This window comes from Psammomys obesus, unplaced genomic scaffold, assembly GCF_907164565.1.
Source record: "Psammomys obesus unplaced genomic scaffold, mPsaObe1.curated_primary_1811, whole genome shotgun sequence".
Classification (NCBI taxonomy): Eukaryota; Metazoa; Chordata; class Mammalia; order Rodentia; family Muridae; genus Psammomys; species Psammomys obesus.
This window is the reverse complement of record NW_026593286.1, coordinates 30,194,489-30,207,466: the sequence shown is the minus strand read 5'-3', so window position 1 is coordinate 30,207,466 and position 12,978 is coordinate 30,194,489. Positions and strand designations below refer to the sequence as shown.

At 40.6% G+C, this 12,978-nt stretch overlaps 1 protein-coding gene across 1 annotated transcript in view; it reads left to right on the top strand.

Annotated features, from left to right (window-relative positions):
• The window catches only part of Fam117b (family with sequence similarity 117 member B), a 77,606-nt gene that overhangs the window by 25,822 nt on the left and 38,806 nt on the right, over positions 1-12,978 (top strand). Inside the window, exon 3 of the mRNA XM_055616798.1 lies at positions 10,963-11,114. Coding sequence (XP_055472773.1) covers positions 10,963-11,114 — 152 coding nt within the window. The remainder of the gene's footprint in view (positions 1-10,962; positions 11,115-12,978) is intronic.

Genomic DNA, 12,978 nt, shown 5'->3' with positions numbered 1-12,978 from the left:
GTTGAAATTGTGCAGACTTTTTGTCTTTTGTTCCTTTACTATCATTCTTTAAACGCTGATGCTGACACACAGGTGTTTTTAGTGTTAGTAGACCTATTAATAGTGTGTGTTTTAGGTCTTATTTTTAATTCTTTGAAGACAACACAGGAAGAAGCTTTTGCATGCATGAACTAGAGTAGCATGCACTTTGGTTATATTTGGCTGAAGCTGTGCATGCTGGAGGGCTAAGTCCAGACTTCATCCTAAAACATTTCCTCTTACTGTTTGCTTTGTTTTAATTGAATGAGAAAACATTGATAATTCCTGTGTACCGTCATGAAGTAAGGGCTAGTCATTCTAGGTGTGGTGGCACACCCTGGTAATTTCTTCTGTGGCTGAGACAGGAAGATGTGGTTTCAAGGCCAGCCTGGGCTATACAGCACCTAGGGAGCTAGCACCAGTTTAAAAAAAAAATCAGGTTGGGTAGTTCACATCTGTAAATCCTAGTAGCACTGGAGAAGCTAAGGCTGGAGGATTGCAGCAAGTTTGGGCAAAACCTGGTTTACAAACTAGTCAGCTCTGGATAGATGGACAATAGGTTGAAAAAAAAAAAGCCAAAACAATAAAGGGCTGGTCATTCTAGATTTTTTTTAAAGCTTTAACTTCATTTCTTCCTGTTCATAAGCAACTTAAAAAAAGATTGTGTCTATCTTCTTTTTCTTTGTCCTTCAGACTATCCATCCAGTATGATTTCTACCTGATGATGACTTTATTTATTTACATCTATCTTGAAAGGAAGTACAGTGCCCTCTGCATGCTCACATGGGCACATATGTGGAATATCTTTTTTATATATTCTTTGACAATTTCATACAATATATCTTCATTCTATTCATCCCAACTCCCTTCTCCCACTCCTTTCCCCTCAGAAACCTTCAACTCATAGCCTTTCCCCTTCATCCCTTCATTCGCCCTCCTTTTTTTGGGAACTTGAATCCAATTAGTGTTGCTTGTTTCTTGTCCAGGAAACCATAGCTGTAACGAGTTCATGAATGCAGTGGCCTTGTCCTGACCAGAAGACAGCATTTCACAGTACTCCTTCTTATCTTCTGGCTCATTTTTTTTCCTGTCCCCTCTTCTAGGATGTTCCAGGATATCTCCTCCCCACCCCTCTCTCTCTGTGTGCATGTATGTGTGTGTGTGTGTTCTTGATATAGATGTCCTAGTTAGGGCTGAATACCCAAAAGTCATATTCTGAGCACTTGGATCAGTTATTAGTCTCTGCATTAACCCTGGCAGTGCAGTGAAATCCTGCACAAGGTTGAGGGCATCTCTAATCTGCATGTCAAAACATATTTAGAAGACAGTTTGGCAGCTTGTCCATGTAATAGGACAGCAGTAGAGGTTTCCCAGCTATGGCTTAAGACCAGGTTTAAAGTATCAGATAAGAATTCTTTAGCAGGTCTCAAATTCAGTCCAAAAGTGATTGGTAACCCCTGTAGCCCTCATGTCCCTTTTGGACTGGTGGGTTCATCTAACCTGGCAGGTCGTCATTCAGTGTCTGCTGCTGGGCAATATACCGCCTTTTTGTCACAGCAGCTCAGCCAAGTGGTGCTGTCTCTTCAGCTCTCTGGAAGAGAATATTTTTGTTTCTTATGGTTTCTTCCATATTACTTTTTATGTTTCTTTAGCTGTGTCTGTATGTGTGCTTGTAGTTTCTCTTGTCACAGGATTTTAGGCACACTAAAATTTATACTAATGTGCAAAAATGCTTACAGTGTCTCTGTTTGCTATCCAGTAACGATATCAAACTGAACCAGTTATTTCCTAGTACTTAAGCCTGAAATAGGGAACAAAATCAATCTGTTATTCTGTCTCCCCCACCCCCCACTTTGTCCCATTCTAGCTTGCCTTGCTCTGTAGTCACTGTCAAGTTTCCCTTTTTTAAAGACTTGAATCAAGTGCTAGTTGTCCGTGAACTGTTTCCTCCAGACATACCCACCCTCCATATTGACTCTCAGGTGGTCTCCCTGCCTGGTGCTGCTTCCCTTTTGCATTTATCCTCACCTTGAGTATGAATTGGACCAGGTGACGTAGTTCTTAAGAAGACTGTATCTTCATAAATGGTGAGATGCTGCCTCTGAAATTGTCAAAGGTTGTGTTGCTTTCTTCTCTTATTTTTTTCCTTTTTGTTTGTTTGTTTTTGTTTTTCAAGACAGGTTGAGGCTGAAGAATGTTGTTCATCACAGTAGACAAATTCTCTCAAACAGACTATTGGCTAAGATCATACTATTCTGATGTACCAAGACTTGTCTGATCCCTGAAACAAAGCAGGGCTGGCTGAGAGAACAAGGTTGTTGGTATAATTCTTTTGGAATTTGAGGAAGGTGTGGGTGAGGGCTCAAAAGTGAAATCACATTTCTGGAATCTGGAGGAAGAGGGCTGTCTGCTCTGTGGATGCAGAGAGCGTAGCAGCACTTCAGCAGCATTGCCACTGACCGGGGCTGTCTAGGGCAATGTGGGAGTGTTAAAGGCGTCACTGGGTTCTTTTTGATAGAACTCTGTAAGTCGCCTTCTAGCACTCTGGACACCATTCCTACACCATTTATCATGACATGCATTTAATTGTCTGTATTCTCATTTGACTGTGAGTGGACTTTAAACTACTTTTCTACATCTTGCGGTCAGTGATAGACTGTCAACTCCTAATGACATTGTTTACATTTGTCCATACCACTGTGTTGTCAACACCTACAGGAGACTTTGTTCATAATAGATGTTTAATAAAGACTTATTGAATTAATGGAGTGTCCTAGTGTCTTTTCTGTTGCTGTGACAAACACCATGACCAAAAAAAAAAAAAAAAAAAAAAAAAAAAAAAAAAGGCAGCTTCAGGGAGGAAAGAATTTCTTTTTATTTTACACTTCAAGATCATAATCCATCATTAAGGGAAGTCAGGCAGGAACTGACCATGAAAACTGCTTACTGGCTCATGCTCAGGTGACTAGCTTGCTTTCTTTGTGCAATAATAATAATATATAATAATTATTTAATTATATTAATATTATTTATAAATTGACAGTTTCATTCATGTAAACAATGTGTCTTCATCATACTCATCCCAGCTCCTTTCTCCTGCTCCTTTCCCTTTAGAAACCCCAGACACATAGAACCTTCCTTTTTTAAAATTGATGGACTCTGTTGCCAGGCCTCAGAGGAAGAGGATGAGCTCAGTCCTGATGAAACTTGAGCTGGGATGGATGGGTGGGTTGGGAATCTTCTGGAATAGGGGAGGAGGGGCGGGGAGAAAGGGAGGTAAGGTGGGACCAGGAGGAGAGGAGGGAGGCACTCACGATCGGGATGTAAAGAGAATAAGTAAATTAAAAATAAATACATTAATTTTAAAAAGATTGACGTATCTTAAATATTTCTTACAATAACAAAAACGATTTAATTAACAGTCGCCCCCCCCCCCCCAGGGTTTCTCTGTGTATGTAGCTCTGACTGTCTTGAAACTCTGTAGACCAGGCTGGTCTCAAGCTCAGAGATCCCCCTGCGTGTGCCTCCTGAGTGCTAGGACTAAAGGTGTTCATCACCACTGGCCAGCAGCCACAATAGAATTAAAATGTAAAAAATCTAGAAGAGGGGCTGGAGAGATGGCTCAGTGGTTAAGAGCACTGTTTGCTCTTCCAAAGGACCTAGGTTCATTTCCCAGCACCCACATGGCAGCTCACAACTGTCTGTAATGCCAATTCCAGGGAATCTGACACCTTCACACTAATGCACATAAAATAAAATTAAAATAAAAAAAAATCTAGAAGAAGGTCAGCACTCACGGTGCACAGACATACATGCAGGGAAAACACCCATATGTATAAAAATAAGATTGAAATGTCAGCTGCAGAGAAGCATTTGTTAAAGTGGTTGTCACTAGAGGATGTCCTGTTGGAAATTTGGGGGGGTTGGTGGGCTCTAAGGCTTAATTCCAGGTCTTCATTTTTACAATCAAAAAGGAAAAGTTTTCTCCTTTCTAAACAAGTGTATCTACCCTTTCTACTTGTTGACTTTGTGGATAATGGGAAGCACAGCTTTGAAGCCATTGTTTAGTCAAGTTATACAGATAGATAGGCTCTAACTGTGGCAGGGCCATAGCGCTTGTGTAAAGGGACATCTAGAGGCCATGATTTCAGAGCTGAGCTGGTGCCCTTGAGGTTACAAGGAACCAGTTTGTCTGGAGCTGACAAGTTGGAGCTCTGAATTTCAAAGCCCAAGGCCCTGAATGAAAATTTCAGTGCCATGCCTTGCTGTATGTAGTCTTTTCATAGGCGTTTTTTTTTTTTTTTTTTTTTTTTTTTTTTTTTTTTTTAAGAAAAGTGAAGCATGTTTGAGCCATTGTTTGGATTTACTTTGAACAGAAAAGTATCTGAGTTTGTTGCACACACTTGTCAAGTCCACCACACTTGGGCTATAAGTTACTTTTCCTTGTAACCGGGAGCATTCATTTTTCCCCTGTTGGCCTTTTATATATTTAATATGCCAGGTGTCAGTCACTGGGACGAGACAGAATTGCCACTCCACTCTTGTTTGAGAAGCACAGGACCTTATCCTGGAGTCATGTTGCAGCAGCACATGGGAATGGGGTCCTTTTGACCTCTCTTCTGTTCCTTGGGTTTGGGAGACTGTTAGATTTTTCTAGAGGAATCGCTTCTGTGCTGCGATTGCAAGGGTGAACATGAATTAGCCAAATTAGAGAAAGGGAATTGAGGGCTGGAGAGATGGCTCAGAGGTTAAGAACATTGGTTGCTCTTGCAGAGGTCCTGAGTTAAATTCCCAGCAACCACACAACCATCTGTAATGAGATCTAATGCCCTCTTCTGGTGTGCAGGTGTACATGTAGACAGAATGGTATACACAATAAATAAATCTAAAAAATAAAATATTAAAAAAAAAAGGAAGAAAGGGGATTGAGGATGATCCTAGCAGAGCAAAAGATTTGGAGGCATGGCACACCCTGGCTACTGCCATGGCCAGGGCTCAAAAGGATTGAGGCTAGAGATGCTCTGCCAGGGTCTCCTCCTCTGGGCTTCCTTATAAATGCAGCCTTCGTTCACCGAGATTTCTTACTCCCTCCCATAACTGCTTCATAATTAGTTAGGGCCAGAAATCTGTCAGTTTTCAGAACTTGGATTAAAAAGAGAATAATAACAAGGTAGAAGCATAAATTGTTCTCAGCAGGCTATGGCTTGTTCTTTATATTTCTAAGTTTTACAGTTGCCCCATGGGCCTTTAGTAAATAGTAAATGATGGTTTCACTAAGGCATTGCTTTAGTGAAAAGAATTGGCCCTGTGATCTGGACGTGGTGGTGCACACCTTTAATCCCAGCAGGTGGATGTTTGTGAGTTTGAGGCCAGTCTGGTTTACAGAGTGAGTTCTAGGATAGCCAGGGCTGTTACACGGAGAAACCCTGTGTCCAAAAACCAAAAAGAAAAGGAGAGAAAAGAAACAACTGCCACTGTGAAAGCACTATTATCTGAGCTGCTGTGAAACAGCTTTTGAGAGGCTCACAGCACGGGTGTGTAACTGTTGTGTTAGTGGAGCTGAGTCTTTTGTAACTAAATTTTTATACGTAGAACTATTCAAGACCCTTATTCTGATAGTAGTGTAAAACAGAATTGTCAAAAAGTATTCTCACATCTACATGGCCTTATGAGCACGATAACTGGACATTATATAGAACTAGATTAATAATATTGTCAATATACTCTCACATGCGTCTTTGTGCCCATTTGTGTGTGTGTGGATGGTGTGTGCAGGTGAGTACATACATGGAGTTATCCTCCGTTGCCCTCCACCTTATTTTTTGAGATCATGTCTTTACTGGACCTGGAAATGTTTGGCTAGCCTGGGGCCTGCAAGCCACAGGATTCTTCCTGTCTTCTTCCTAGCACAGGGATTACAAGCGCATGGCACCCACCATGCCAGTTTTTTACCTGGAGATGTGAACACGGGTCCTCATACTTGAATGGCTAGCTTTTTACCGCCAACCACTTATCTTCCTAGCCCTTCGGTTAATGTTTTTTTAAGTTGTTATGGCATATACCATTGACTCAGCAGTTGGGAAGCTGAAGCAGGAGAATAGCTTGAGCCATTTGAAGCTTGGTTGGACAACACCATATCTCAAAAAAAAAAAAAAAAAAGATTTAAGTCCATATTAAAGTTAAACATAATTTAACCAAGCTTACCCTCATCTGTCCCTCAATTCCTCCCCCCCCCAAAAAAAAGAAAAAGGAAAAAAAAAAAAGCATTAGGTATTTCTATAGAAACCAATGTACACTAAAGTCATGCATTGTAAACCATGGGCTAGGCAAAATCCCGAGATACTATTTGTCCTAGTTAGAGTTACCATTGCTGTGATGAAACACTCTGACAAAAAGCAAGGTGGGGAGTGAAAAGTTTATTTGGCTTACTCTTCCACATCAGACAGGAACTCTTGCAGGGCAGGAACCGGGAGGCTGGAGCTGATGCAGAGGCAGCTGTAAGATGCTGCTTACTGGCCTGCTCCTTATAGATTGCTCAGCCTGGTTGTCGAATGCAGGACCACCAGCCCAGGGGTGGCACCCACAGTGGACTGGGCTAATTAAAGTGCCCTACAGCCAGATCTTACGGAGGCATTTTCTCAATTGAGGCTTCCTTCTTTCCAGTCACTCTAGCTTGTGAAGTTGACATGAAACCAGCCAGTACATTATTTAATAATGTAGGTGCTTCTATGAAAAGTGAAATTCATGGAATTTTAAAGTGTAATAATAGATATATTACAATTATTAGTGTGTGGGGGTGGTGATGGGGACTGTTAGCCAGAGTGTGCAGGTGGTCAGAGGGAAACTTGGCAGGAATCAGTTCTTTTCTTCCATTATGTGGGTTCCAGGAATCAAACTCTGGTCATCATGTTGGATGGCAAGTGCTTTTAACCTGCTGAGCCTTCTGCAGACATTTTAGTAGAAAAGGGTTGGGAGATTTCCTTAGGGTAACGCTTTGCTGTATTTTGTTTCAGAGTTCCGTATCTGCAGATGAGTTTACAGTGCTCACGTGTTAAAACTGATCCAGGATGAGATTTTACTGTTACCTTCTGCACTGGAGACTTTCCTCATTGTTGTTAAAAAGTGCATGGCAGAAGTAAAAGAGGATTTATTTAGCACACAGTCGGAGGGCATGCAGTCCATGATGGCCGGAGGGCAGGTTGGCAGCTGCAGGAGCCTGCTCATATCTGGACAGATAAAGAAGTAGACACAGAACAGCAAACAGGCAGGACTGTGAACTTCAAGGCCTGCCTCCCAGTGACCCACCGTCCTCCAGCTAAGTCTTTCCCACAACCTCCCAGAGCCGCAATAAGGACTGTGTTGATGTTTTGCATTTTGCCACCTTTAAATACGGTGTTCTGTGCAGTTAAGTTACGCAGAATGACAAAGCTGAGCAGCACTGTGAAGCTGTGAGTGCCACGGAAGATCTTTGCTGAGTACTCTTCTGTTTTTCCAGGCAGGGTTTCTCTGTGTAGCCTTGGCTGTCCTGGACTTGCTTTATAAACCAGGCTGGCCTTGAACTCACAGAGATCCCCCTTGAGTGCTGGGATTACAGGTGTACACCACCATACCCAGCTTGCTGCATATTCTTAACATTCCATTCACAGCACGGAAGCAGCCAGGCACATATGTAAGTGTCTGTGTTCCAATAAAACTTTATTTATGGACCTTAAAATTTGAATTTTATGTAATTGTTTTCTATATTTAAGAATAAGTTGATTCTTTTTCTAGTCAGTTAAAATATACATGCAAATTAGGGTGAGGATCAGATTTGGCACATGGACTATAGCCTCTCTAAACTCAGGTATAAAGTATGAAAAAAACTTTCAAAACCTAATAATAATCCTTATATAATGTCATCATTTTCTTAGTTAAAAAACAGTACTTAGGCAAACAAAACAAAACAAAAAAAAAAACAAAGCCAGGAATGATGGTGCATACCTTTAATACTAGAACTTGGGGAATTAGAGGCCTAGTCTACAGAGCAAGTTCCTGGACAGCTGGGGCTACACAGCGAAACCTTGTCTTAAAAATTAAACCGTCAAGCAATATGTGCAAAAATCACACACAAAAGCTACGTGTGGTGGCGTTAAGAGGTTTATTAAGGCTTAGTCTGTTTTGTTAACAGAATTAAAATGTCAACAAAAATTGATGTAGTTGATCAGCTGGAATTCTGGGATTTGCTCCATTGTAGGTTTCTTTATAGTGAACAGTTTCTTCTGGTGTGTGCAGTGTATGCATTTGTACATGTTTAAGAGAGTATGTGTACACGAATGTGGAGGCCAGAGGTTGGCAGTGGGTGTGTTCAAGAAAAAGTTTGCTGGCTACCATGGAAACAACCAATTCTGTAGAAAACTGCTGAGCTCACTGCCTAGAAATTTTGATTTGGTAGATTTAGGGTGAGATCCAGGAATGTTCATTGACGGAAAGAACCCCAAGAAACCTGGATTCAAATCTTAATATCACAGCAAGTAGCTAACTATTCTGCAACAAGTTACCCTCTCTCTCCTCCCTCTACCCCATGCCTGATAGGGTTGTTTCTGTTTTTTTCTTCAAATGAGAATACCTCTTTAACTGATGCTAAATAAATGGTACACAAATGTGAAGGGGTATTAATGATTAAATTAGGGCCGGATTTCTATAATCCCTTTGATACTCTGATTGCTTTGTTTCTACATATAAAAGTGATACTACTACCTTCTTGTCTTTCCCCTCTTTTAGTAGGAAATGTCTCTTTTGTAGCCTTTCCTCCCGTTTGCATCTGTCAAGTGTGCCCTCTGATGTCATTCTGACTGGCCTTCTTCTTGCTCTGGCTGGCTCTGAAATAGAACCGCTGAATCCCTTCAGTTTGCTTGTGGAGAGTTCTCTTGTGATTCTGAAGAAACCCATTTTAGGTTTAGGTCAAGGCCATTTAAGGAAATAAAAAGCAGCTGAGTTCTTGGGGCCAAAAAGCATTAGGGGAAATGTACCTTGGAGAAGCAGTTTGAAGCTGAGCATTGGCACATGCTTGCTGTGTATTCAGAGTTGGGGCCAAGAGTTAAACACTCCCTAGGCTGAATCCTATGTTTGTTTTTTTCTTTATTCTAGTCACCCTCATCTTAATTCTTGTACTGTCATCTAGAATTTTGGTTTGATTTTGTTTTTAAGGTCTGTAAGTTAGTAGTTACCGTGTTATTGTGGTAAATACCTGTTCACACTGGCTTACTGCTTGGGTTTACTGTGGTGCTTCTTAGACTTCATTTCAGTTTCCTCCTTTCTGTGGTATTTTCTGAAAAAATAATTTCTGTCAGAGATTGTCTTCGGTTGTTAAGTCATCTTTGTCTGACTGTCAGTGTTTCATCTTACGTGTGTGTGTGTGAGTGAGTGTGTGGATGTGGGTGTACATGTACCACACAGATGTATGGAGTTTGGACAACAATTTTAGGGAGTCAGCTTTCCCTTCCACCATGTGGGCCCTGGAGATTGAACAGGTTTCCAGGTGTGGTGGCAACTGCTTTTTCTTGCTGGCCCAAGCTGTCATAAACTGTTGATTTCTTATTCCATGAAGTTTCCCTAGTGTTGTGAGCCTCTGCTCTTCTGACAGAAATATTCATCCCTTTTCTCTTTGTTGCTTTAAGGGGTTTTTGTTTTTTAAATCTGCAGGAATTTGTAATTTCACCATGGTATGTCTGGATCCTGCCTCAGTTTCATTCTGAAGACCATATCTTTCATCAGTTCTGGAAAACAATAATTATCCTTTTGAACATTATTTTTCTGACTGATTTGTCCTCTTGAATTTACATTGTATGCACATTGCAAAAAGAAATCTTATTATTTTTCCTCTTCCATTTCTTATGTTCTGTTTGTATTTTCATTTCATGATTGTGTTACCTTTTTGAGTACTTTCTTTTACATCTCTCAGTTCACTAATTCATCCTTGTAATTCCTCCCCCTTGGTTTTTTTTTTGTTTGTTTTTTTTGTTTTTTGTTTTTGTTTTTTTTTGTTTTTTTTTTTTTTTTTGGTGTGTGTTTTCAGAGTGGGACTTAGTATATAACCTTTGCTGGCCTAGAACTCGATGTGTTATAGACCAGTCTGGCCTTAACACTCACACATCCCCCTGCCTCAGTCCACCAGGTGCTGGAATTGAAAGCATGTGCCATCACTCCTGGCCCACAAATTCTTTTAAACTTTATTTAATGTTTAATGTATTATTTTGGGTTTTATTTTTACTATTGTTTCTATTTATGTAGTTGGAACAGGATCAAAGCCTCGTGCATGCTAGTTCTGTGCTTCATTTACTACTGAGCTGTATTTACAACTTCAGAAGTCCTTTGAAAGGTTGTGTATTGTTAATATGTATGTTGTATGGTAGCTGTACACAGGCACACGACACAGGTTGTGTGTATAGAGATCTGCACACAACTTTGTAGAATTGATTCTTTGCATTTTATGTGGTTTCTAGCAATTGGACTCAAGCTTTTTCAGCAGGTGCTTTTAGCTGCTAAACCATTTCACTGTTAGGTATTTGTTTTCCCATCCTCTCCCCAGTTGAAGACTTTTGCACTATACTTTTTAAGGGTCTTTATTCACATTTGTCCTCTTAGAGTAAAACGTAGTATAATGCATAGCTAGTTGCTAAAGAGAAATGCTAGGCTGGAGGCTAAAGGTTCTAAACTAATAGTCTTTAAAACTCATCATGTAAATGAGATTATAGCGTGTAACCACTTGGAATCAACTGTGAGTTGTGTTATCATCTTGTTTCTTCTGTGTTTATGGGCAGTGTTTTGGGTTTAGCCTGGGCTTTGTATTTTGGCTTGTTCCTGTTTGCTTACTTTTGCATATTTAAGTTGGAGAACTTCTAAAAAGTTTAAAACTTAATTTCTACTTTTCCTCCTAAATCTGTTTTGTTTTTGCTTTATACATAGGTGACAAAACACGCCCGCCTTCCTCAAGTCCCTCCAGTATTATCCGTCGCACTTCCTCCCTGGATACCCTTGCAGCTCCATACCTTGCTGGGCACTGGCCCCGAGACACTCGTGGGCAAGCCACACCCTGCATGAGGGACAAGGCCACACAGGTAAGTTTCTTATTTGTTGTACTCTGAAGCATTGAGTGAACATCAGATTTTCCTCAGAAGCTTTTCAGAAACACAGGTTTCCAGGCCTACCTTCTGCTGGATTGTGTTTGGCCTGGGAGTGTACGTTTGTAAAATCACTCAAAAGTGATTTTCATACAGGTAGTTAATTGTTGACATACTTTTCCCTTTATATAACATTCTTCCTGCATGTTTGCCTGTGCACCAGATGAGGATGGGAATTGAACTCAGGACCTTTGGAAGAGCAGGCAGTGCTCTTAACCACTGAGCCATCTCCCCAGCCCCTCACACAGTATTTTTATACCTGGAACTTGGACTTGAAAATTTGTAATAATAGGATTACTCTGCATACCATTTATTTTTGTGCCCCAAACCTTTATGTATTGGGAAAACTATATTACATCACTGATACTCATTTTGTGTGTGTGTGTGTGTGTGTGTGTGTGTGTGATCTGTATAGCTCTACTGTAGTGTGCATATAGAAATTAGAGCACAACTTTGTGGAGTCAGTTCTCTCTTTCCACCTTTACATGATCTCTGGGGGTCAAATTTAAGTCCTCAGGAGTGCACCATTATCCACTGCGAAGCTTTTTACTGGCCCCATTGCTATTAGAGTTTATGATCATGAACGTCTCAACAATGAAGTCTGAAAGTGATGTTTCATACTTTTACATTTGTAAAACTGACTAATTAAAAGGATCTTGGAAACTTACTCATAATGATTCATAGATTTATAGTTAAAGAATTGAAGCCCAGCCTGGTGGTGCTGGCGCATGCCTTTAACCACAGTATTCGGGAGATAGGGGCAGGAGGATCTCAAGTTTGAGGCCAGCCTGTTCTCCAGAAAAGAAATGTGTTTGTTAGAAAGTAATGTCTGTTCTGAATTTGTTTAAAAAAAAACAAAACAAAACTTTAGTTTTGTAAAATCTGTAACTGCTGTGCTTGGAGCAAAATTGTGAGGAAAATTAGTAGTTTTCATGTGGCTTTGCTGTTTAGGAAGGACTACCTAGAAACCTTCTGTCTCAAACAAAACAAGACCCAAAAACCAACAAAAGAATTAAAATCCAGTATTGTACAGGCAGTTCATGATTGCATGTTAGTTTGGAGTTTCTCTTTATAGTATTTAATTAAATATTTTTATACTCATTTATCCACTGTTTTTCATACTTAAAAGACAGCGAATCCTGGTAAGGTGAAGCTATGTCTGGGTTGCACCTGGCATAGTAAGTGAGGCACATTTTGAGGAGCATTTGCAAAGAAATCAATGGATCAGCAACACAGTACTGCATTCTTGCTAATGGAGAATGAAAGACTTTAAAGACTTTAATGTTGTTGGGAATCAGCCAAGGGCTGTCTCCATTTTGGACTTCAGGTTTACATTATTTAGTTGCTCCATTCCAACATTTTAAAGAGAGTATCTTTGTCCAGAGGCAAGCACACACAGTTTGGGGTGGTTTAGCTTTCAGACTCAGGAAACCCCCAGAGATCTACAAGGACAGGAAGTACAAGCTCCTGACCTGTGGCCCAAGAAGAAGAGAGGTGTGTGCCAGCAGCTCGGCCATCCTGAGGACAAGCTGACAGCCTAGAAGTGGTGGCTTCCCAAGTGCAGGAGCCAAGTCCTTCAGTGTCCAGCAGCAAATACAGACTGGCTCAAGGGAGACGGAGAGTGGTTGAGGGCGACACCGAAGTTCACTTCTGGCTGCCACAAGCACACACATGTGCATGCACATCTGCGCACACACAGACACACCACATACAGAGTTTTAAAAGTACAGTAAACTATATATTCTATAAAATTATTATTATTTTTGACTATTTAAAAAGATTTGGAGACTTTAATCCCAGC